The sequence below is a fragment of the Sarcophilus harrisii genome, chromosome 3, assembly GCF_902635505.1.
Source record: "Sarcophilus harrisii chromosome 3, mSarHar1.11, whole genome shotgun sequence".
Lineage (NCBI taxonomy): Eukaryota > Metazoa > Chordata > Mammalia > Dasyuromorphia > Dasyuridae > Sarcophilus > Sarcophilus harrisii.
This window is the reverse complement of record NC_045428.1, coordinates 380,165,793-380,193,378: the sequence shown is the minus strand read 5'-3', so window position 1 is coordinate 380,193,378 and position 27,586 is coordinate 380,165,793. Positions and strand designations below refer to the sequence as shown.

Genomic DNA, 27,586 nt, shown 5'->3' with positions numbered 1-27,586 from the left:
AAGGAATTTGTGACCAAAGAAGAACTAGAGATGATTATTGATCACAAAATAGAAAATTTTGATTATATCAAATTAAAAAGCCTTTGTACAAACAAAACTAATGCAAACAAGATTAGAAGGGAAGCAACAAACTAGGAAAACATTTTTACAATTAAAGGTTCTGATAAAGGCCTCATTTCCAAAATATGTAGAAAATTGACTCTAATTTATAAGAAATCAAGCCATTCTCCAATTGATAAATGGTCAAAGGATATGAACAGACAATTTTCAAATGATGAAATTGAAAATATTTCTATTCATATGAAAGGGTATTCCAAATTACTACTGATCACAGAAATGCAAATTAAGACAACTCTGAAATACCACTACATACCTGTCAGATTGGCTTAAGATGACAGGAAAAAATAATGATGAATTTTGAAGGGGATGCAGAAAAACTGGGACACTGATGCATTGTTGGTGGAATTGTGAATGGATCCAACCATTCTGGAGAGCAATGTGAAATTATGCCCAAAAAGTTATCAAACTATGCATACCCTTTGATCCAGCAGTGTTACTACTGGTCTTATATCCCAAATAGATTCTAAAGAAGGGAAAGGCAGTCATTTTGGTAGTGGCTAGAGACTGGAAAATGAATGGATGTCCATCAATTGGAGAATGGTTAGGTAAATTGTGGTATATGAATATTATGGAATATTATTGTTCTGTAAGAAATGACCAGCAGGATCAATACAGAAAGGCTTGGAAAGACTTATATAAAATGATGCTGAGTGAAATGAGCAGAATCAGGAGATTATAAACTTCAACAACAATACTGTATGAGGATATATTCTGATGGAAGTGGATTATCTTCCACAAAGAGAAGATCTAATTCAGTTCCAATTGATCAGTGATGGACGGAATCAGCTACACCCAGAGAAGGAACACTGGGGAATGATTGTGAACTGTTTGCATTTTCATTTTTCTTCCCAGGTTATTTTTACCTTCTAAATCTAATTCTTCTTGTGCAACAAGAGAACTATACGATTTTGCACACATATATTGTATCTAGGATATACTATAACACATTTAACATGTATAAGACTGCTGCCATTTAGGGGAGGGGGGAGGGAAGAGAAAAGTCATAACAGCAGTGAGTGCAAGGGATAATGTTGTAAAAAATTACCCATGAATATGTTCTGTCAAAAAAAAGTTATAATTTTAAAAAAAGAAAGTAATAGGTTCATTTCCTATTGAATGACACTTGAGGATACTACTCTCCTAAAACAAGAGTTTTTCCTTAATCAGATTACTTACCTTTGGTCCAGGCAAGCCATCAGAACCAGGAAAACCACGATTGCCAGGAGAGCCCTAAAAATGAAAAAAAGATCTTTCTGAATTTGTGTTTTTCCTTCAGATTTGATATTTTTTAAAACCTTGATTTTATTCTATATAGAAAATTTCTATATTTCTATAAATCTCTAAAGAGCTGGAATTTAAAATTTTTAAAAAATCAAATAAATCATTGGACTCAGAAAAAGACATAAAATTTAGGAGCATTGCTGTCAAAAACTTACTGAAATATACAAGGCTTTTAAACTTTTTGTTAGAATAATTTTAAATCAACATTATAGTTCTAGAATTACTGTGTATTAGCATAAATATATTATTATATAATATAATAATATTTAACAATATATAATATGTTTATTACATATATGATAATATGAAACATATTAAATGTGTATAAAATATATATAATTTATAAATAATATATACAAAGTATCTTCCCAAGTGCTTAAAAGGATTACTTATATCTTCCTTACCCTTTCTCCTACTGGACCTGGAGGACCAACAGTTCCTGGGTCTCCTCTAGGACCTCTTTTTCCCTCTTCACCAATTGGACCTATTGGACCCTGAATGCCATGTGGGCCCTACGGAAGACATAAAAAAATCACATGTAAAACTGAACTTTAGCGAATATGATTGTTTTAACGTAATAAATACAATAAATCAATATATTACAAACTGTTATATTATTAAATTTTTGAGTTCATGAAGTATTTGAACTGTCCAAATTTTATCACAGTTAATCTATTTAATTCAAGAAAAGTAGCCAGTCTGATTGAAACTTCAATTATTTTTTGACTTACCGGTTCACCTTTTGGACCTGCTTCTCCTTTGAAGCCTGGCACTCCAGGATCTCCCTGAAATAAAAATCTTAATATTTAAAAGAAATCAAATGCACCAAACAACCCAAATGGATATATTTATAGTAGAACAAGAATCAAATTAAAAGCACACCTCTCACTTATTTCTATTTAAATCAACAAGTATTTATATATTAATCACCTATTATATGCAAGGTAGTATGCTAGGGATACAAAGATAAGAGTATCCAAATACACCCCTGATCAAGTAGTTTGCAATCTACTTTCTCTTTTTTTTATGTAATGGGTTTTTTAGCTTTTCTGAAAATCATAGTTTGAAAGGGTTGCCTAGAACACTGAAAAGTTAAGGCAATTTACTCCTGAAAAGTGGTTTTAAAGCAGCATCTGACTCCATCGTTTCTTGACTACAAGGCCAGCCTTCTCTTTAATAAGTCAAGCTGCTTCCCAAATAAGATATATGAATAATATTTCTTAAAAATCCTGAAAGCTGGGAGGATTGATTACACATGAAATTTAATACAATTTGGTGAAATACCCAATTATTTTCTCACAGCTTTTATACATATGAACTTGTCTTCTTCTTTTGGTTTAAATTAAAAGTAATCATAACAACTATGAATAACATCCCTGATAATTATTTTAGTCAATGGATTTGTTCATTCACATTAAAAATTATTATTTAACTATTTACAGGCGTGTTTATAATGTGGGAATTTTAGTAATTCTACTGAACAATTTCTTGGGACAAAGCAAGAATGGATCCATATTGTAGTTTTCTTTTTTGTGCTCTCTCATAAAATAATATCGTTTTACATTTGATGAAGCTTTTTTTCTTTCAATTTAGACAAATTAATAATATCAGTAATTCTCAGAAAATACAGTAAAACAATAATAGTTGGAAAAACTGATGGATGATCAAACTAACTAGATGACAGAATATATAAACTCAAAGAATTAAGAACTATACTAAAATTATAGTATTATATTTTAATATATATTTAATATACTCATTAAAATCAGGTTAAATTATATATTTAAATGAGCACACATGCTTAAAGGTATTAATCTCTATTAAAACTGTTGAAGTATTTCTCATAAAACCAGTAGAAATAAAGGAATTATCTTTGCCTCAGTGAACGTCATTTCTTTTGGAAATTAAATTGCTAATGATTCAAGGTAGACGACTTGCTGGAATAAACCATTTAAGCTACTTTAAGAAAAAGAAAAAATGTCAGTAAACATGCCTCTATGACATCCCAATTATTAGGAGATTATAATTTTTTAAATTTAACTATCTATAAAATTCAATGAACATCATTGAAATGATCTTATTTTTTAAATTTTACAAAGATATTTTAGTCATGTATTAAAGTAGGCTACATTATACTTACCAAATAAATGACTTTCTCAGAATACAAAAATAGACACTGAAAATCAATTCTTCAATTTTTCATTTTACAGATATGAAAACCCTTGGTTTTGGTTATTTATATTATTGTGATTTTATATAGTGAATTGAACCATGTTATACATTGTTTCTGGTAGTCTTCTTAGAACATTAAGACTGTAATTATTTTCAAACAACTTTACCGTTTGGCCCCGAATTCCAGGTTGACCTGTGCTGCCCTGAGGTCCTGGAGAGCCAGGAGGTCCTGTAGAGCCAGGAGGACCTGAAGTACCTGGAGAACCCTATAAAGCAAAACATGTTATAATAAGCAAATTAAGAGAGAAGACTAAAGTTTTGCCATCAAAACAAAAACCTTGAGTTTAAATTTCATATGCATTTCACTTAAGAACTTACTGTTGGCCCTTTTGCACCAGGTGTGCCATCAGTTCCCACTGTTCCCTATTAAAAAAAAAATTCAAAGTTACCTAAAAATTACTATGTTAATGGAAACAAAAATATGACTCTTAGAAAGTAAGGAAAGAGACAAAAATGAAAATACATTTACAAAAAAACATCATTTATAAGGCTAATTACTAGTGCTCTTAATATTTAAAACTCCCCAAACTTCTCAAAACATGCTTTTCATTTTCTCTTTTAAATTTGATTATACTAAGATCAAAGAGGTTTTAGAAAAGAAATATTGAATTTATCCTTTATTTAAAAAAAAATCAAACTTCAAAACATACTACTCTGTTCGATGGGTAACAATATAGTTCCTTAAAAACTTACAGGGAGGCCCTGAGATCCAACTGGTCCTGGAGGTCCTGTTTCACCTCTCTGTCCTTGAGGACCTTCAGGTCCACGTGCTCCAGTGGGACCTGCTTCACCCTATTGAGATATATGAAAGATTAGCAGACCAAATATTCTATATAGGCAGGAAATAAAAAAAGTAATAGAAGTCATTCTAAGTTTTAAAGTGCAAATCCAAAGTAAAGGCACCACACTGAAACCAACACAATCTGCATCTATACCTGATGCGATTATTTAGCAACTTCAATACATGATAGGTCAAGGATTGGCTTTTGTTTCCTTGGTTTGCCTAGAATCCCTATTATCTTTCATTCAATGAAGCATCCATTGTAGGTGGTTATCTTAGAGGATCATAAATTCCCTATGCTTTCTTCTTTCAAAGTTGTGGTTCATGCTGTTCTCTCTAACTATAATTTTCCAAATTTCAACTTGTCAAATTTCTGCTTCTCTTAAAGAACCATCTCAAACACCACCTTCTCATAAAGACTTCCTTAACTCTGCTCTCACTCTACTCCTAAATGAATGAGTAGAGTAATCCTCTAATTAGATAAGAACTTTCCATCTTCTAAACTATCATGATTTTTTTTTTAATTTGTTGTATGCATTTTAATTTTAATTTCTCTTCTGGATATTTGTGTACAATACTTCTCACATCTTTTTAATTGTAAATTTCTTGAAAGTAAGGGTACTGTCCAATTGATACATGGTCAAAGGATATGAACAGACAATTTTCAGAGGATGAAATTGAAACTATTTCTAGTCATGTGAAAAGTTGCTCCAAATCATTGTTGATCAGAGAAATGCAAATTAAGACAACTCTGAGATACCACTACACACCTGTCAGATTGGCTAAGATGACAGGCAAAGATAATGATGGATGTTGGAGGGGATGTGGGAAAACTGGGACACTGATGCATTGTTGGTGGAGTTGTGAATGGATCCAACCATTCTGGAGAGCAATTTGGGACTATACTCAAAAAGTTATCAAACTGTGCATACCCTTTGATCCAGCAGTGTTACTACTGGGCTTATATCCCAAAGAGATATTAAAGAAGGAAAAGGGGCCCATATGTGCAAAAATGTTTGTGGCAGTCCTTTTTGTAGTAGCTAGAAACTGGAAATTAGAGGGATGCCCATCAATTGGAGAATGGCTGAATAAATTGTGGTATATGAATGGTATGGAATATTATTATTCTGTAAGAAATGACCAGCAGAATGAATACAGAGATGCTTGGAGAGACATGCATGGACTGATGCTAAGTGAAATGAGCAGAACCAGGAGATCATTATTCTCTTCAACAACAATACTACATGATGTTCAATACTGATGGACTCTCTTCAGTAATGAGAGGATCCAAATCAGTTCCAGATCTGTAATGAACAAAACCAGCTACACCCAGAGAAAGAACACTGGGAAATGAATACGGACCACAACATAACATTTCCACTTGTTCTGTTATTATTTGCTTGCATTTTTGTTTTTTCTTCTCAGTTTATTTTTACCTTCTTTCTAAACCTGATCTTTCTTGTGCAACAAGATAACTGTATAAATATTTATACACATATTGTATTTAACATATACTTTAACATATTTAATATGTATGGGACTACTTGCCATCTAGGGGAGGGGGTAAAGATAAGGAGGGGAAAAGTGGAAACAGAAGGTTTTGCAAGGGTCAGTGTTGAAAAATTACCTATGAATATGTTTTGTATATAAAAAGCTATAATAAAAAAAATAAAAAAGAAAGTAAGGGCACTATCTTTTATGTCCTACAGTAACCATGATAAAATTTTATAAATTATACAACAATCAGACTTTTTTTTATTTGTTTGCTTTAAAAACGAACAAATGAATGAATGCCATTTGTCCCTAATGGCCATATTCTCAGTGCTAGAATTTAGCCAAATTTATATTTATGCATGTACATCTTCATACTATACATTGTAAAACACTAGAGAACTGAATTTGTATTTGATGGATTTGTATTAAATCATATGCAAGGGGAATTATTTAAGCTGCTCTCCCTGTAGCCAAATCTTTACCAAAGGATTTAGATCTATGAAGCAGTTCCTTAGCAGAAAAACAATATAATTGGATATAAGGCAGTATACATATGCACATCCATTTTTTGCAGAGCACTAAATAAAGTTCTAAAAGACTTTCAAAGTTGTGTTAAATTATAATTCCTGCCCTAAAGAATTTAAAATCTTGTTAAGAGTATCCAAAGAGCATTATATAAATATACATACTTACACATACATACCTAAACATACAACTTAAAATATTTTTTCTCAAAAATTCTACAGCACTTTATCTAAAGCTTTGCTTGACAATTATCACACTCTCCCTTGTTATGGCCATATGATTACCCTCAACACAAGGATGAAATAAACATGTTACAGACTTGAATCTAAGTGAACTGTTTTTATATTCCTTGTGCATGACAAAGCCCTTTGTATGTATCTGATCCATAGAAAATGCTTTCTGAAATTAAATGGAAAGGTTCAAGCTAAGGGTGAAGCCAAAAACTAACAAAGTTGTATGCAACCAGTAAAGAAAGCATTTATTAAGTACCTACTATATGCTACATGTTCTTCTAGGTGTTTGAAATATAAACTTAATCCCTATTGTCAAGGATCTTACATGCTAACATATCTGCACAGATGTACATATACATATATGTACATATATATTTGATATATATGCATATGTTTTAAGTGTGGGTATGGATGTATATGTCTGCATATACATCCATATATACATTTACAGAATAAAGAGAACAAATGCAAATAAATAACAAGCTGGTTTAATACCAGCTGTAGGGAAAAGGAAATACAAGTTGGAGTAGAGATCAGGAAAGGCTTTAGAGAAGGTAGTATCTTAGCTTGACCTTAAAAGAAAAGATGTATTCTGTGAAGCAAAGGGTAAGGAAGAAAAATGTTCCAGAGAGATGAACAATACAAAGGAATGGAGATGGGAGATAGATGTCCATTGTATGCAACAGAACAAAGACTGGATCAAAAAGTACTTTTTAAAATATTATTTTCCAAAAAGGCTCAGATTAATATTGAAAAAAGCATTAAAAGATAAACAGAATGATTTGTATTTTTTATCCATGAGGCAGATTCACTGGAATTTCTTAAGTGGGGGTGGTTTTTAGTAGTCATATCTTTACATAAAGAAAATTACTTTGGCAGATATGTTGCACAAGGGAGTGGACGAGAAAAATCTAAAGGCAGGGAGATCAATTAGGGGAACAATGCAACAGACTACATGAGGGGCACTAAGATACTGAAATCAAAATGGTATCTGTATAAGTAGAGATGAATCAGACAAAAGAGATTTTCATGTAGGTAAAAATGTTATTCAATTGATTAGCTATATAAGATGAGGAAAAGTAATGATAACATTGAGGTTATAAGCCTGAGAAACAGGAAGGAAGGTAATGAATTCAGCAGAAATAGCAGTACTTGAAACAAGTTCATTTGGAGAGCAAGATATTAAGTTCTACTTTAGATATATTGACTTTGAAATGTATCCAGAACATCCAATTTCAAATATCCACTAGGTAGTCAGTAATGTGACTTGAAGTTCCAGGAAGAGATAGAGATTTATTAGTCATCTGCATAGGAATAATAATTAAATCCTTAGGGATTATCCATGTCAAAGGGCATGATATAGATAATTAGCTAGCAAGAAGACTGTGAAGGAGGTGTCAGAAAGGTAAGGAAAAAACAGAAGAATTATATTCTTCTTATTATATTTATAATTTTTTCCAAGAGAAGAGAACTGAAGAGAAGTTGGTTGAGTGTCAGTGTGGCAGATTGAATAATTGGGATAAAAGCTGAAAAAATAAAATCATATTTTACAATTAAGGTATCATTGGTCACTTTGGAGGTAAGAGTTTTAGTAAAGTAATGAATGAACTGAAAAGCTAGATTGAAAAAGACTGAGAAGTAGTATGGGTAATGTAAAAAGAGTGTAGAAAACTATTCTAGGATACTGAAAGAGTAAGCTAGGAAAGAAATAAAAGGATAGCTTCAGATATGTGATGCCTAATGAAGTTTTTTTTTGTTGTTTTTTTGTTTTTTTTTTAAGATTGGGAAGAGTTGGTCATGTCAGAATGCTATAAAGAAGGAAACCATTACTAGAAAGAGACTTGAATAATGGGAAGGTTGACTGAAGATGCTAATCTGACGAAAGAAAAAAGGAAGGCACATGTAGAAGGCCTAATCTAGGCAGAGAAAAATCTTACCTCATTCTCAGGCATGTGAGTAAGAATAGATGAGGTAAATGGCAGAAAAACCCAGTACTGGACTTTAGTAAAGAAAGGGTGAGTAGGTCAAGGAAGTTAGGGGCTGACTAGACAGTTAGGGATTAATTCTTCAAGCAGGTGTTGGAACTAAATAATTAGCGGCAGAGGACCAAAGCAGAGATGCACAAAGGCATATCAGATGCAGAATTGGGTCATGACTCACTAGTAAGTAAGGAGGATTCCTTGGATCTGATCCAGTTTTTTATTTATTTAAAAGTTTGAATAAATATTTAGGATCATCATAGGGCTTTCAAGGACATTTCTTATTTCAAATAAGAATGGCTACATTTAACCAATTTTTCTCAAATGTATGAGAACTTAATTTTATCTTTTTTAAAATTGTACTTTGCATTTGACAAATTAATTTTAAAAAGCAAAAAGTGGATTTAGAAAATATCTTATATTCTTAAAAGACCCCATGACTTGGAATTTTTTGCTTGCTAAATTCTCTCCTTCTCTACTAAATCCTTATTTTAACCTGTCCCATCATTTCAAGGAACATGGATGTGTTTCTAGGTTCTTGAATAGGTAAGTAGATAAATGAGATAGATAGCTAGATAGATAGAAGAAAGAGAGAGAAAGAGAAAGAAAGAAAGAAAGAAAGAAAGAAAGAAAGAAAGAAAGAAAGAAAGAAAGAAAGAAAGAAAGAAAGAAAGAAAGAAAGAAAGAAAGAAAGAAGGAGAGAGGGAGAGAGGGAGAAAAAAGGAAGGAAGAAAGAAAGAAAGAAGGAGAGAGGGAGAGAGGGAGGAAAAAAGGAAGGAAGGAAGGAAGGAAGGAAGGAAGGAAGGAAGGAAGGAAGGAATATTAAGAGTGCAAACTCCTTCCTATCAGATTGAAAGTGTGGCTTCAAAAGTGAACTGTCTATTACTAAGAACTAACCTAAGTTTCTCAAGATTTTTTTAAATATTATGGCATGCAGATAAAGAATTTTTGTTGCTGTTGGACACAATTTATAAAAATTTCCAAGGCATGGAGAATTTGGAATACATGTTGGGGAAGCATACATCCATGTTTATCAAATCACAAAGATTTTTTCATAGTATTGAAGAAACAACCCTAAAGTTTATGCTTCAATCCTTAAAAGGGAAAATACCTTTAATATATCACACATACATAATTAAACTTGTATCATATAAGTAAATGAACATTGACAGAAGCATACATAAATATGTATGTGCACATATATATATAATATTCCTTCACATATATTAAACATCAAATATGCCTATATATTTACTACATGTTAATATATGTATATGTACTTCTATCTACACACATATATACATGTATATTATATGTATGAGTATGCATATACACCATATACGTGTGTTGTGTATATATATTTGTAATGTTTGGGCTAGCTTTCTGGAGGTCCTCCAGAAGATCCTTGGTCTCAGCAGGTTAGTGACCATGAGGATGGACAAGAATAGAGTCCATCTTTATTGTCTCCTTCACATTCTGTCTCCTTCACAGTCTGTGTCTGTCATAGTCTGACTCAGTCTCCTCCAGCAATGTGACAGTCTGCCAGCCTCAACTAGTCTCATTCTGAATCTGACTTTGTCCCCAGTTCTCTCAGCCCTTAAATGCCCTATTACAATTACATCATTACAGTATACTGAGGATAAGCCAATCTGGAATGATTATAGCATTATATCAAACTAGAATGATTATATTATATCAAGCTAAAGTGATTATATCATTATATCATACTAGATATATGTGAACTAGAGAACCATTATCTCATCAATTTCATTGAGTTAACACTTTGTTTCAAGTATACTTCTCCAGAATTCTGGCCTTCTACATATATTGAAACAGAGAAATTTTGGAAATATAGATTTGCTTTGTTTAGGTCCAGTCCTGAAAATTCCTTCTATCAATGCAAATTTGTATCTTATCTTTTATTTATAGCTCAGTCCTCTAAAGCAATCTCTACTAGTATAGTCTTCTCTTGACACATTTTTTTAAAGTATTTGGCAGACTGTCATAATCAAAAGAAGTTTTTCTTTAAATTCACTCTTATGAATGTGGATGTAAATTGCATGTATTTACAAAAGCAGGCTTTTATGTGCGTAAGTAGGGGGCCCCCTGTAGATAATGTAATGTATTGCCAAAGGAAAACTAGGTATGTAGAGGTAATACCACTGTGCTATTACTCAAAAATCCAAGTGTTGCAGCTGTTTTCTGATTGTATTTACTGAGTTCAACAACATCTTAAAATCCTTTTGGGCCATAATCCGTGTGTATATCATCCAAACTAATAGGAGAAATGAATAAATAATGAGTCACAACAAATGGAAATCATTCTCAAGGAACATTTTAATCCATGCCCACTTATAGAGCCAAGTCTCTTCCTTTGTATACTTAGTTTTTTGTTTTTTTTTTTATAAATTAAGACCATTAAATATGGGTGGGTAGGGAGACAAAAAGCCAGTCTTGCATGAGAAGACAATTTCTTGGCGAATTTAAATTGATTTAAAATTCCCATTTTTAAGGTCACTGTGCTCTTTATTAATACCAGGCACAATAAAAAAGTACATTTTCCAATTCAAATTAAAATTGATATTCTGTTCAACTGTCTCAGCTGTCTGAAGTATAATCCAAATTCATCAGATGAGCCGATACTACATAATGTAGATTAATAAGCTATAGAATTACAAAGTTATAATCTACTCCCTCTTAATTATATTTATCTTTATTCAATTCCTTTTTCTCTACTTATGCAGCAAAACATTTTGAAGATGTTATAGATTCTTTCTTTAGAAGTTATCCTATATTATTAATAAAATGAGAAATTTTCTTTTAGAATAAACCCATCATAAAAAACTATATAGTTAAAAATCTAACCTTCATTCCAGGATTTCCTGGAAATCCAGCAGAGCCAGTTATCCCAAGTGGACCCTAAAAAAAAAAAAAGACTGATTAATCGTTTACATAGTTATTATATATTGTCATTCATGCTTTTAAGCATCTTTTTGTGGACTCCCTCCACCTTTGACACATTGTTAATATATAAAAATTAATTTTCTTGCTTTCCATCTTAAACTTACTTCTCATGTATAATATGCAACTTCCATTTCTACAATGATACTTAAGAAGAAATTAAAACATACTAAAAAAGAAATTAAGGATTATGGCAATATAATTTTCCAGTTGAAACACTGTTATTTGTAACAATATTAAGGAAAGAAAATCATTAATTATAAGTCAAAGTATTTAAAAATAGAATCTCAATGTCAGATGTTTGCTCTAAAAATCTCAACTAAGCATTAGGTAACAAAGTTGATATCAACTTCATATTGAGAATAGAGTTCAAATCACTAGATAAGTTTTGTCAATATGATTATCTGGCTATTTCAAACATGTAACTTGGGGAACTGATTAGTTCAGTTAACTTCAATTTTATATTGGATGATGTAGGAACAATAGCTGACATTTAGATGACAATTTAAGGCTCATGATACACAGAGATGACTCTAGAATTAGAAATAGAGCTCAATCTAAAATGAGAAGAGATATATTTTCAAATACTAAATCCTACCACTGACACCCAACCATGTGACCATCAGCAAGTTAACTTCTAAATTTTTTATTTCCTATACCCATAAAATTGTTATGGGGATAAAATAAGTCAAATGAGAAGGTAAATAGATAGACCTGAAGACAGAGAGACAGACAGAGAGATTTCTTCTCAATTCATACCTTTAAACACAATCTAGAATATTCTATTCAAAGAGTGAATTAGTGTTTGAAGGAAAGAATAACATGAACAATATGTTGTTCTTTAGACAACTTGAATTTCACATGACAGCACTGAAGTAAGTAAAAAGGTTTTAGGTCATGAATGTCTTTGTTCCTTCTATTTTATTTCCTCTTATCAGAAGCAGCAAGGAATGAGAATTATTAGATAATTAGCCTCAAATACTGTCATATTCTAGACTTAGTGTGCATAAAAATTAATTTAGTACATATTAAATATTTTAAATTATCTAAATAGTGGCACATAATGGTCATGAATATTCACTATAATGTTCTTCCTTAAAGATTTTCTTTCCTTAGTATTATATTGACATAGCATGCTTTTTTGTTCAGCTTGATATAATCACATTACTGTGAAAAAATGTTTTCTGTAATTAAACTTATGCTCACTGAGTCAACAAGAGCAATCTGTTCCATAAACTATTCATTTAGAACATTTCTGCTAATGGCCTTAAGCTCAATTGTTACAGTATTATCACAATAGTTATTGAAATGTATTTATTAAAAGATATATCTTGGTTTAGTGAGATAGACAAATGTTATATATATATGGCTTCTCATTTCAAGGAAGACTTCAACATGCATGTAGCATTTTAGCTAACATTTTTCATCAGATAAAAATTTTTCTCTCTGATTCCTATATTATAATTAATCCTGAATCATAAGATAATATTAGAAAGAAAAAGCTCTTGTGTTTAATTAAATATGTTACAGAAAAACAAGAACTATCCATGGATACCTTTTCATTTTACCAATCTAGATGTGATATATATCCATAAAGCAATATGAATGTAGTTTAACTTTCCATATCTGGAGTAACTGGGATTATTTATGGGGTATGTGTGTGTGTATATATATATATATATATATATATATATATATATATGTGTGTGTGTGTGTGTGTGTGTATCCATATACAAATCTAAATTGATAACTGCAAACATCTATATGTATTTCCATAAAAATTTATATTTATACACCTATAATATGTATGTATAAACACATGTGTATGTATATATATATATATATATATATATATATATATACACACACACACAAAACTTAGTATTCTCCACCATTCATATGGGGAAGGATTGGAGCAATATCTTGGTGTGTAACCAAACTTCATTAAGGCCTCTCCATTTTGTATTAAATTTTTTTATTTTTTAGATAGGTGATCTGGAAGTAAGAAACAAAGGTCATTTATGTAAGTTAAATTATATAGAGAAATGCAACAAATAAACCATATTTCTGGGGAGGGAAAAACTTGAGAATGAGATTACATTGCAAAAGGAATGATAATCATTTCAAAACAAGAAAGTCTTAAGAGGAAGAGTAGATGGGGAGAAAAGAAAGATAATAGAGCTAACATGAGGCATGAAAGACAGAGCGGTGGAATTAGTTTCTGTGCACTTGTGAGAGAAGTCTTGGGAGGGAAAAATTCACATAATCTCAAAATAATAATATAAAATGGCTCCAAAGGAAAATGCAACTACAGAAATCATCCAAGCATCCTTATTGGTGACCTATTAAATCAAAGCAGTCAGTTTCTTGGGTTAGTTTCTTGAGAGTCTTCTGATCTGCAGACATTTAAACCTTGCCTAGGAATGAATTAATAGTTATTAATTAGTTAAGGAATTAGTTTACAAGAACATATTTTAGAAAAGAAAGAAAATTCCAAGGTGTTTAGTGATTTGTCAGGGGACTATGGAACTCTCTGCTTAAACTATAAACGGAGTTGTTGTGAGTATTAAAAGAAACAGTGGCTATAAAGCATTTTACAAACCTGAAAATGCTATTTATATAGCAATTATTGCTATTATTATCTTACAATCATCAATATATCATCTGGTAATGACTTCACTTAATTGAACTCAAGAAATATTTGTTAAACAATACTGGGGTGCACTGGTAAATATCTAACAAGTCACCTTGAGAAAGTAGATAATCAATGTATACATACTCATAACTTTTATTTGCATTATTAACAATTTCTTAAATCTAAACAATTAATGGATTAGTCCTGATTTGTAGTTAAGTGCCAGTTTCTAAAATATAAATGGTTACACTGAAAAATTAACAATTGGCTTATGAACCTGATCTGGCTCTGGCATATTTCTGGCTTTAAATCTAATTCCCCTAATAAAAATAATAGCTTCTTCCCTCAAAGAATAAAATATAAATATAGTTTATTGACATTTAATTATAATGTAAAGAATCTCCATAAAAGTCATGAGATTCTTTTTCATTTTCATAATTAGAGATGATAATTTTTAGAACAATATTAAGTTCCCTAGAGAATATCAGAATATTTTCAATACTAGGAAGGAGAACCACAAAGAAGGAAATGGAGAGAAATCATAGCTCACCATTGGTCCAGGTTTTCCAGGCATTCCATGAGCACCACGTTGTCCCTAAGTAAGGACAATACATAGTAAAAAAAAATGATTATATCCTCTGTGGTAAGAGATACTTGACATTCACACATCTTTATAATTTTCACATATGTAATTATTTTCCCTTAAAGAATAAAGATTTCCATTCTCCAATTGAAAAATGGTCAAAGGATATGAACAGACAATTCTCAGATGAAGAAATTGAAACTATTTCTAGTCATATGAAAAGATGCTCCAAGTCGTTATTAATCAGAGAAATGCAAATTAAGACAACTCTAAGATACCACTACACACCTGTCAGATTGGCTAAGATGACAGGAAAAAATAATGATGATTGTTTGAGGGGATGCAGGAAAACTGGGACATTGATGCTTTGTTGGTGGAGTTGTGAATGAATCCAACCATTCTGGAGAGTAGTTTGGAACTATGCTCAAAAAGTTATCAGACTGTGCATACCCTTTGATACAGCAGTGTTACTACTGGGATTATATCCCAAAAGAGATCATAAAGAAGGGAAAGGGACCTGTATGTGCACGAATGTTTGTGGCAGCCCTTTTTGTAGTGGCTAGAAACTGGAATCTGAATGGATGCCCATCAGTTGGAGAATGGCTGAATAAATTGTGGTATATGAATATTATGGAATATTATTGTTCTGTAAGAAATGACCAACAGGATGATTTCAGAAAGGCCTGGAGAGACTTACACGAACTGATGCTGAGTGAAACGAGCAGGGCCAAGAGATCATTATATACTTCAACAACAATACTATATGATGACCAGTTCTGATGGACCTGGCCATGCTCAGCAAGGAGATCAACCAAATCATTTCCAATGGAGCAGTAACGAACTGAACCAGCTACGCCCAGAGAAAGAACTCTGGGAAATGACTAAAAACCATTACATTAATTCCCAATCTCTATATTCATGCCCACCTGCATTTTTTATTTCCTTCACAAGCTAATTGTACAATATTTCAGAGTCTGATTCTTTTTGTACAGCAAAATAACGGTTTGGTCATGTATACTTATTGTGTATCTAATTTATATTTTAATATATTTAACATCTACTGGTCATCCTGCCATCTGGGAGAGGGGGTGGGGGGTAAGAGATGAAAAATTGGAACAAGAGGTTTGGCAATTGTTAATGCTGTAAAGTTACCTATACATATAACCTGTAAATAAAAAGCTATTAAAAAAAAAGAATAAAGATTTAATTTTGCTGAAAATAATATGAATAACAATCAAACTCTAATCTCAGAGATTTAATATACATAAAATTCATTGGTATTATGTTAAGAATGACTATAATTATACTTGTAATATTAATGAAGAATAGTTAAAGACAGAAAAAAAAGAAAAAATAATTTAATAATTCTTTATATTTTAGCATGGGTCTTTCTACTCAGTAAGCTCAAAAGCCTCAATAAACATGTATTCCTCATTGTTCTTAATATCCAGATTAACTCAGCCAATTTAAGTTCCTTTTTATACAGATTGAATAATTTAAGGGAAAAAATTGTATTCTCTCAAGGGAATTTAAGTGATAAAGCCAATTCTAATTGCGCAATTTTCTTTTAACAGACCATCCTGGCTTCTATTCATTTTTAAGAACAGAGAAATAACTTCATATTAAGTTCCTAACAATAATCTGAGAATTTTTATAAATAGTTAAAATATACTTTTTGAAAAAATATAAGAAATTGTGAAAGTACATATGTTGCATCCTAAAAGACTGTATGAACACTTAATCCTTCCTAAGGAAAGTCAGTTGTAGAAACTCCATGAATTGTATATATTCAAAGGTTTGGGAAATTGGTCCAAAAAATGACTGGAATCAAAGCTCAACTCTCAAACTGAACTTAATTTGACCTATGGCATACTTATTAAGGGCAAAATCTTTCACAGAACCACCAGATTTCTTTAACTCCTCAATGAGTCACACTGTTTCTTAAGCCCCATGTAAAAATGAAAGATTATCTGTTTATGGTTTACATTCACTGGGATTTGCATTTAGATTTTAGCTCTTACGTAATATTTGGACTCATTCTTAATTGGTATGAGTAGACTGATGAATTAAAATCTCAGACATATACTAGCTGTGTGACTTTTTGTGATGCTTATCCTCTTTGTTTCAGTTTCTTCATTTCTAAAATAGGGATAATAAAAACACAAACTTGGCAGGATTTTTATGATGATCAAATGAAATAATAACTGAAAAGTATTTTTAACACATAAGTAAGCACTATACAAATGTTAATTGTTATTGTTGTTATTATTATTACAAAAACTTTAATTTGGTCTAAGAACAAATCAAGAATCTAAGATAACAAATTCCAAAATAGATATGTATCAAACATGCAAGATTTTTAAAAAATAGAATCATAATTTTAGAAGTATAAGAGACTTTGGAAGCCACATAGTTCAATTTACTCATTTCACATGAGCAATGAAATTAAAAAATGAGACCCAAAGTGTCATCCCTGAATCTGAATCTAGCACACATACTCAGCTAGAAACGGTTGTCACTACACTGTACAAAGTTGACTGCCTTTTTAAAAAAAAAATAAGTCTATTCCAAAACTTTTAGAATAAAAATATGCAGTTCAATACAATCCAAATACTAATATATCATTCAAAGAAGGATAAAATCACAAATTATTGAAATTATTTCTGAATATGGTAGGCCACAATGGAGTTTTTGAAATAATTCCAAATTGTTGCCTCTTGTAGCACCATAAAGAAAAGCACAATCAACCAATTAACTGCATTTTTGTTTCATTGAAAGCAAATTTTATTCTTGAAAATATTCTTCATTTAATCAGATTTTCTACTAATATAATTAACTTGCATCATAAAAACTGTCTTCATGGAACTGCAGGGAAATTTTCTCACCTACTCCATCTTATGAAATCAGGAAGAAAAAGAGATGAAAGACCTGAAGGATTCCCTGATTTGAAACCCACTTTTTCTCTACAGCACATAAAAATAGATCCTGTACTCAACTGATGGCAGTAGTTAAGAAATTATAAATGATATCTGGGTAATTTCTGGCCATTAAAGGAATTATACTTATTTATATCTGTACTACACATTTCTCTAGAATCATTTTCTTTAGTCATTTTTCCAGTAAATTATTGATCTTCATTTTCAATTACCATATTAAAAAAAAAACTGAGGCCCACTTTGATTTACAAATACACATACATATATACACATGTGTGTATGTGTATACATACACACATGTGTATAGGCATAACTACATATATGCTTTATATATTAAATATATGATGTATAAATGCACATGTAATATATATTACACATTTTATGTATATATTGATTGGCTGGTTGTTGTCATTTTTTCTTGAAGAGGACTAAAGTAATATCACTATGGTACAGTCATGTTACAGTATGTTTGACTGTAAATGATCAAACCAATATTAATTCAAAATGCTCTGCCACAGGTTGGGCACAAATAGTTCTTATGAACATTTGAGGTGCAACTGAAGTAGCTCAGGAGATACGTGAGATACACAAAGTTAGTGTATCTCACATATCTCCTGAGCTATTTCAATTCTACTTTGCTCATCTCTGATGGGGGCCCTAATGCCAGTATCTCCTATGTTGGGCAATCAATTCTGAAGTTCTTAAGAGAGAACTTGAGAGTGTTCTTGTATCACTTTATCTGACTATCATGTGAGCACTTGCCATGTTTGAGTTAGCCATAAAATAGTCTTTTGGGGAATTATACATTTAGCATTCAAACAACAGAATTGTGCTCTCCTCATTAACATCTGAATGCTGGACGGTTTACTTCAAGAAAACAAACATATATATGTAGATGTAGATGTAGATGTATGTATGTAGATGTATATATATGTATGTACGCATATGTGCATACGCGATGCATTATAAAATCAAACTGGATCTCAGGGTTTTTTAATATATGTGTGTCTGTCTACATGCATGCATGTATGTAAACATGAGAGATACACATTCTATTAAAGGAAAAGTAATATGAATAAATAAAGACAGAAAATATGTAAACACTTTTAAAGAAATACAGAAATACTTACAGGAGAACCTTGTGGACCAAGTCTCCCTCTCTCTCCTGGCATTCCTCTGGGACCCTATCAATTTTTTAAAAAAGAAGTAATTATGTCTTATTTCAATGTCATTTCAAAAAATAAAATTTGATAGAATACTTCAACCATAAAAAGTCTAGTCACAATAGTGAAAATTATAGACTCATACAATTCTAGAGCTAAAAGAGAACTTACATATTAACAAGTCTAGTCCCCTAATTTTAAATTAGTGATTATCAATCTTTATTTTTTTATATTTTATAGCATAATTATTAATTAAAGGCTTTTTCTCACCAACCATAAATTTAGTTCAATACTTCCAGTTCCCCCTCTCTATGAGAATCTTAAAAAGCAATCTATGTATAAATGCATGGTATTCTCCTGTATTCAGTACTTAGAAAAGTACTGAGATATTTATATCCTGATATATCCTGAGATATTTAATTTATTCAGAAGTATAAAGGTCATCTTTACAACATCTAGAGAATTATTAGTTTGCATTGATCACTTTTTTTTTTACATACACTCCTAAATGCAAACACATATTATATGATACCCACCATAGGACCCATTGCACCCATTGCACCCGTGGGGCCAGCTTCACCCTAAAAGGAAAATAGGAAAGTTACAACATTATGAAAAGGCTATGGTTGATTCTGTTACCTGGGCAAACCACATGGTACATTTTCAATGCCAACTATAGAATTTATTTTGTTTAGAATTCTAAAGAATTTTATTTCTTTAAATTCAAAGGAAATTTGATTCATGGAATGTTTGTCAGTTTAAAGTGAAGGTGGAAAATTTAACCAAGATTGTGAAAACATAACACAAAGATACCTTAACATAAAAATATGTATTGAATCTGTAATTTCTTACGGGTGGCCACCATATCCGAAATACACATGGTAAGATATGTCAGTAGCAAGATTTAAACCCAGATGGTTTCTTTGCTCACTATACCATAATGTCTTTCTTCATTAACTTGCTAGGAAAGGGGGAAAAGCTAATAACTTCCTGATTAATGGTTTAACGAAGGCAACACTAGACACAACTACGACCATCAGAAATTTAATAGCTTACTAAGTATTAGAATAGCAAAGGCAATAAAACATAAAGCCTTATTGTCTGCTCAATTCTATATACTAAAAGACAGTCCACACTTGAATAATAACCTCTTCCTTCCCTGTTACCAGAACTGGAAGGAAGAACAATAGTAGAAAACTTAAAGGTAGAAAGGAGGCTTAGAAGTGGGACAAGATATGCTGACAAAATAACCACATCTAATACCTTAGTTTTCCAATATGTATTGTAATTCCAGCTAAATTTCTGAATTTTTATCACTTTTAATAGCACCATATGGCTAGAGTAAAAAGTGTTTGCCCTACTGAGAGTAGCAACACATGAATACATTAGATATTGGCAAATTCCTAAATTCATAACTATTGATTCAACAAGACCAAGACCATAAGATTTAGGCAGGTAACCAGTTGCTCTATCACATAACAGGTGAAACAATGTACTTAGCACTAACCATCTCTAGCAGTCAAGCTAGGAAAATTACCTTTGCCCCTGTAGCTCCAATTTCTCCTTTAGGGCCTTCAAGACCTTTGTGTCCCTGAATAATAATAATAAAAAAAAAAACCTTTAATATATATGTGGATCTTAATTACTTTTGGAAAAGATAAAAAAAACAAAATAAGGAATCTTAATTTTTTTCACAAATTACAGAATTTAAGTATTTCTTAAAAGGAAATTATTTTTAAATATTTCTATTTTCACGCAAAAATTTCTATATTAGTCATGTTGCAAAAAAAATCAAGAAAAAAAGAAAGTAAAAAATAATGTTTCAATTTGCATTCAGAGTTCAACAATCTACTCTCTTGAGGTAGATAACATTTTTCCTCCTAAGTAGACACACACATATACACATAGTTTGTAACAACCCTTCCTGAGTAATTTGCAAACTCCATAAAGGTATGGAGTATGTCTTAACTATCTCTATATTCCCCAATGTCTAATACATACAGAAGGAGAAATAAATGAGTATTGATTCAATGAATAAATGATAGCTATATTACAACTTACTTTACATAATCTTTATTGATCATGGACCTTCTCTGAGAGCTCTAGCAAGAATCTGTAAGTTTAGTACTCTCAAGAATTTTGATTTTTCAAAGAGGATTCAATGAAAAGTCATAGTAACTTCAGTGACCTTGGAATAATAATAAAACTAAAGCTAAATAAAGACAATTTTGATATTTAGTGAGCTCTCCTTTCTCTCTTATACACCCAATTGAGTAAAATATATCACATTACCAAAAAAAAAAGAGAACAAATTTACACTTACCCTGTGTCCCTTTAGACCAGGAAAACCAGGTGCACCAGGAAAGCCACGTGCCCCCTAGAAATAATGAAATAGAGAAGTAGGAATGGAAGGAGAAAGAAATGAAGGTAGGAAAGGAAAAAAGCCAAGTTAGGAATAGGTAAACATTGTCACATACATTTTAAAGTAAGTCTCTGCTACAGTAATACAAATAAGATATCAATAACGCATATCATTAACCAAAATATCCCCATAGGATTATTATATTAGCATGGGAGGTAATAATAATCTGTTGGAAATGGAAAACTAGATTTGTCTGTGATATAAAATATTAAAAATTACTCATTTTCCAACATTTCAAAAATGGTTTTACTGTAATGATATTACTGTAATCATTAACTATAAGACATCATGAAAATAAACACAAACTTATTGGAATTAATATTTAAAAGAAATATTACTAAACTTTGAAAAACAAAGTAGCAGAATTTTTTAAAATTTGAAATGCTATAGACCTTCTGGATAGTCCTGATTTGTTTATTGCTCATGCAAATCTGTATTTCTATGAAGGAAAAATGTATTTATCTACTTTTGGGTCATGTTTGTATCCTCTTATTTTCTTAATAGCAAGAAGAAAGAAGAGATCAGGATGATTAGAGAAATGATAATAGAAAAAAAAAGATTTAGGAAACTGATGATTTAATAATCTTTTTATAATATTTATATACATATTTTGTATTATCTCTGTGACAAATACATATACATTTCTAAGTTACAAATCAGTGGGAAAAAAGAGTGGAAAATGGAAGAGAGAGCATGAATTTACAATAAGTTTAGTAATAAAACTACATAATACTTTGCATGATTAGGTGAAAATCTTCTTATCTCAGCAAATATAACAAAGTTACGATTTCTCCATCATATTACCTGGCATTTCCTTAATGATTTTCATCTTTTTATGTCTCAATAGAATGTAAGCTTTTCAGAGCAGGTATTGTTACATTCTTTGCCTTTTCATAACTAATTATCATAGGTGTTTGCATATTATGGCAATTTTTACTTATTAGTTGAACTTGATTTGGCTGATGATAATAGAAATAGAAAAATGCTAACCAAAATCTTTAAAGATTTTTTCATATATACTTTAAACTTTCTCCTGGATCAGTATTTTCTTTTTTTTATAGAAACCAATTTGTTGGTAAATTGATTGTTTACTTCCTCTCATTATATAGATTCATTTTGAGAATAATTATTAACTTGCAATAGAAATTTTCCAACTTAATCAGCTACCTGCAGAAGAAAAATCTTTAATTACAAAGACCCAATCTTTTTTAATACAATATTGTATGTAGCCAAGCTATAAACACCAGAAAAGTAGATAAGACAATGTTTTTCACCACCATACAGGAGAGGCAGGAGAGGCAAATTTGACTAAATTATAGTTTACTGGATTTGGAGTTTAGATATAAGGTTTTAAATCTTTGCCCAGATATTTACTAGCTGGGTGACCATGGAAGTAAGTTGTTTGTATCAATAATCTCACTGACTAGGTATGAAGAAAGAACTGTGCATATGTTAAAGTGCTACATAATACTGAGTTTTCATGTCCAGTTGTACAGTTCTCTAGTTACCCTTCTATAGAGCTATCCAGAAGAATTCTTTTTTCGTTTGAAACAGAGTACTTCAAGGTCTTCTTTCCTGCATTCTCCCCTCTTGGGAAAAAAAAATCTGCTTCCCTTATGTACTAACCTAGTCCTTTAATAAGTTTTCTTCTTGTCTTCACAGACAATTATAGAGCTGAATATCTCAGCATCACCAGTTAACCTGTCCAATTTTATGCTCTTAATGAGAAATTCTCATACATTAGGGGATTCCATATTCCCTAACATACCAGGAAAATGTACCAGATGTACAAGCTTTAACAAAAAGTTCTCATTCCAATTTGACCCAAGACTGTCATCATCCCCCAAACACAGTCTGTTCTTTTGCACTCATGGCGTGCATGTGTGATATGCTGACAATGCACATTTCCCCCCTCTAGCAGAGCCACACAGTGGATGAGCTAAAGAATGTGCTCTAATGGAAGGATGGAGACCTTTAAAAGACTTTAATCCTTTTACTCTTTGAAATGTCCATCTGTGGGTGTGATTAAGCCTCCTGATTTTTCTCTGCATTTACATCCATGCCTGGCCTGAAGTTTTGTTTAGGAATTTGTGGAAATGGCAGGGGATAGAAGAGGGATGGTCAGGAGGATAAAAACAAAGACAAAGTTTAGCTTTGAATCTCAGTAATTTTCACATAATAAATTTAGGCCAGAAATGAAGTTTTAAGGACATAGTGTCTAAGATCCCATCCAGCTCTAAAATTCTATGTTTTGCTTTGTTATATTAGGTCATAATAAGGTTCAGTAAATTATAAAAATGCTCCCAACACTATTTCATAGACTGTAAATACCAACTATTTTGTGGATAGGCAGGGTATATGTGGTTTTATGTATGTTTTGTTTTGTTTTTAAGATTTTGATTTTGCAGTACCATCATGCAATTTCTATACAGTAGAAAAAACTTACCGGAGATCCTGAAAACCCTACTTCACCAGGATTTCCATTTCTACCTGGTTCACCCTTTGCATTAAAAAAAAACAATAAAAATTAAAATAATTTCTCCTCATTGGATAGATACTAAATAAATTACATGCAAATAAAATGTCTCCTTGGAAAGTTGGGTGTCCTATTTTTTACAATCTTAATGTAAAAATATGATTTAGTGAAATATTGGCTGTCTCTTTTCTAGTGACACAAAGAATCTAAAGAACTACTATAACTACTTCGTAGCTGTGATTACATTTATTTTTATTTCATGAATTTCATAATAATTTTATCTTAAAATGCTATATTTCCTAGAGAAGACTCAAAAAGCTCCCTTATTACAGAGGGAGATAGTAGATCTCTGAGGTGCACAATTATATCATTATATTGTGGCATAGCCAAAAACAGAATGAGAACTTATTCTCCAAACTAGACTGTTATACTTCTAAGCTGATTATATCTTCGATTGAATTCACAATTTTATTACATAAATCAATATCTTCATCATTAGTTAAACCTTATACTTGCTGTATTGGTGCAGAGTTCAAAATGAAATGTTGAGAACTTTAGTATCTCACTTGAAAGTTCATGAATTGTTAAAAGTCTGAAAAAATTGTGTGCCTTTCCAACAGAAAAAAAAAAGTTAAATCTGTTCTTCTTGTGTCTATGACATACATAGATAAAAGAGTATGGTAATAGACTTTGAAAATGCACCATCCTGAAATTACCAGCTAGACTATATTTATAAGATTTAGATTGAACTAAGTCAAGAGAAAAATAAAATAATGAAAATTCTCATCTAACATTCTATTTCATTCCCTTTCAAAATTACTAAACTAACAATCCAAATTCAGCTTACATCTTCACCAGGTTTTCCAGGAGGTCCCTCTGGACCACGGGCACCAACTGGACCCTGACAAAAAAATTATAAAATGTCAATAAAAGAAATTTTTAAAACATCCTTAAGAAATATACATTTTGATATTACATTCCAGTAATATCAAAGATAATTACTTGCATTACTAATATTCTGAATCTCTTGTTGCAACCCTTAGATAATATACATTATGACTGAGTACAAAAGAAACTGTTAAAATGAAGTGTTTAGCAATGACCAATGGTACCATTCAAAATACTTTAGTCATAGGCAAAAACAGAGAAAGAGTACAGGCACATTCCAAATGCATATAAGTCCATCAAATTTCTGTATTAATGGCATGCTACATTACAGATAGGATTTGTTATATATTTACAAAACATTATACATTTCTAATGTGTTTGTGTAACTGGCTATATATGCTTACTTGACATTACCATTGGGCCTGGTTCACCAGGTTCACCTGGAGGGCCTGCGGGACCAACACCGCCCTAAAATTAAAAAGATAAACAGAAAAACAAATGAGATACCGAAAACAATGTTAGCATTTTGTCCTCCAAGATCAATGAAGTTCAAATGGTTCTAAATAAAATATTTCCCATATAAGAGGTAAAAATATATTTGATTTATCCAAAAATGATTTTTTAAAACTTAGTTACATCATATAGTATGTTATATAAACATTTAAAAAAACTAAATGAAATTTGGTCATACCATATAAACAATTACATTTTTTATCACAATATTTTTATGGTTTGTAAAAATCAATATGACTTACTTGTTTTCCTTGTAAACCTTGAGGCCCTCTTGGTCCCACTGGCCCCTATAATAAACAAAAAGTAATATTCCATTATTCTTTATAACAACTGTCAAATATATAAGCAATCTCCAGCTTAAGATGGAAAGAATAATACTTTGTCAATGATTATTGCAACTTAACACTTCCTTTGTGGGCAGAATTTAGGACTACAGTGAAATTAAAGGGAGAAAGACAGAATTAAATTAGCAAGAAACAAAAGCAGAGGGTCAAGAATTTAGGAGATATGTAAAATTCAGATAACACTTGGGCACTTGGAATGATGTCTACATACATTCTCAGTATCACAAAGAAAAATGAATAGTATGTCCTCATACACCCAATATATTTGATACTGAGAGAGTCACATAGCTACAGATCAGTTCAATTAAAATAAACATCAGAATTGTTTTGTTTTGTTTTGTTTTGTTTTAACAATCTTGGCATGCAGAAAGTAGTTCCTGATATCTTGCCTATTCAATTCTTCAACTATGATACATATAATTTATGGTTTAAATCAGCAAATTTAAGGGACTGATTTGGATCATTTTACAGCTTACGTTATTACCTGAAAGAACTTAATATCTAGAAGCTTTAATGTTTGGATAAATTGTTTTTCTCAAAGAATTTTTAACATGGCAAGAAGATCAAAGTAACTCTTTTTAACCTAATATTTAATAATAATAATGGTGGTTGTAATAGGGGTTCTTCAGTGGATCTAAGATCTCACTATATGGATACTTTCTACAACATCAATGCACATCGGAGATTATCTATATCTTCTATCCTGTGTGACTTTCCTTCATTTCCTCCCATAAATCCTTAAAAGAGAAATCCTTAAAGGACTAGGAAAACCCAATATGTTAGAGTCTTTTTTGTAGGTCTTTTCAAATTTATAAGAACCATTTAAACAAAAGGGCTAATAATCAGTTACCCTTATATAATACTGAATGAATAGCCAATCCAATTTTTTTCCAATCATTCATTAAGATGACATATTTTATTAAATTTCTTGAAGGTAAGGAATCATTATAACTATTTGAAATCCCAGTTATTTATATATATCATCTATCCATAAATCTATCTATCATCTATCTGTCTATTTATCTATGCATCCATTGCCCTTTGAGTGATCTACAATTTTGATTCTCCCCATCTTTGTGTGGTTTCATGACTTGCATACAATACAATAGTATCACTAGAAGAATCATAGTATAGAGTGGATAAAATGATGGGATTAAAATCTAAATATTCAGTGCCTACTTTATGGGGCTGTTGTAAGGAAAGCACTTTGCAAATGTTCTACCCTTCACACTAAATAATCCCAAGTATCATCACCATAATGCAAAGAATTCATCCTGAAACTATTCCTAATGCTCCAATTTGTTAATACTTCACCTAAAATAAGTTTATAATATTTTAAATACTTATTTTTGACATATTTCCTAAGTGAAAGAACATAAGCTTCTTGAGGTTTATTTAATGCAATGGAGTTCAGATAGAAATACTTCTAGGACATGTCTCTAACTTGCTAGTATTCTTTTATATTTAACATTTCCTGAACTCCTATACAGGTAATTAAATTAACAGCTTTTATAGTTGGATAAATCATTATAATTTATTTTTACTACTATTATTATTATTATATAATCCTTATCTTTTGGATGGAGTTCAAATTAAAATAATCTTAGGATAAATTGCTATCCTGATTGTTTTTCATTATATGACTTTCATCTATTTGCCCATATTTTTTAAGTTTTCATTTTATGCAGCTTGGAGATTATTAGTTTTGGAAATGGCAACCTATTAAAATACTGCCTATAGGTTTTTATGATTCAATGTTATACCTAAGAAATTATAGGCAATAATTTGGTCTTTGATAATGGCCTGAAAGTAAAACAATTTAATGCTTGCATTTTTCTAGCATGGGAAGTTGTCACATGTAAAATTCTTTTAAAATAGTGAGTTTCTGAAGTATAATTTTAATCAGGACTAGGTCATATTTTGCTAAGTAGTTAGTGCAAAGTATTTTTTTTAACAGATTACAGCAATTTGATACAATCTCAATCATTTCCTCGCATAATCTATGTTGATCACTAAATCG

The 27,586-nt window shown here is 31.1% G+C and overlaps 1 protein-coding gene across 1 annotated transcript in view; it reads right to left on the bottom strand.

The window, feature by feature from the left end:
• COL5A2 (collagen type V alpha 2 chain) overlaps positions 1–27,586 on the bottom strand; it is a 196,333-nt gene that overhangs the window by 47,841 nt on the left and 120,906 nt on the right. The window contains exons 9-24 of the mRNA XM_023499330.2: positions 25,465–25,509; positions 25,124–25,177; positions 24,669–24,722; positions 23,792–23,845; positions 21,247–21,300; positions 20,461–20,514; positions 19,460–19,504; positions 18,891–18,944; positions 14,792–14,836; positions 11,511–11,564; positions 4,327–4,425; positions 3,952–3,996; positions 3,741–3,839; positions 2,133–2,186; positions 1,806–1,913; positions 1,297–1,350 (exon numbers count right to left, since the gene is read on the bottom strand). Of these exons, the coding sequence (XP_023355098.1) occupies positions 1,297–1,350; positions 1,806–1,913; positions 2,133–2,186; positions 3,741–3,839; positions 3,952–3,996; positions 4,327–4,425; positions 11,511–11,564; positions 14,792–14,836; positions 18,891–18,944; positions 19,460–19,504; positions 20,461–20,514; positions 21,247–21,300; positions 23,792–23,845; positions 24,669–24,722; positions 25,124–25,177; positions 25,465–25,509 (972 nt within the window). The remainder of the gene's footprint in view (positions 1–1,296; positions 1,351–1,805; positions 1,914–2,132; positions 2,187–3,740; positions 3,840–3,951; positions 3,997–4,326; positions 4,426–11,510; positions 11,565–14,791; positions 14,837–18,890; positions 18,945–19,459; positions 19,505–20,460; positions 20,515–21,246; positions 21,301–23,791; positions 23,846–24,668; positions 24,723–25,123; positions 25,178–25,464; positions 25,510–27,586) is intronic.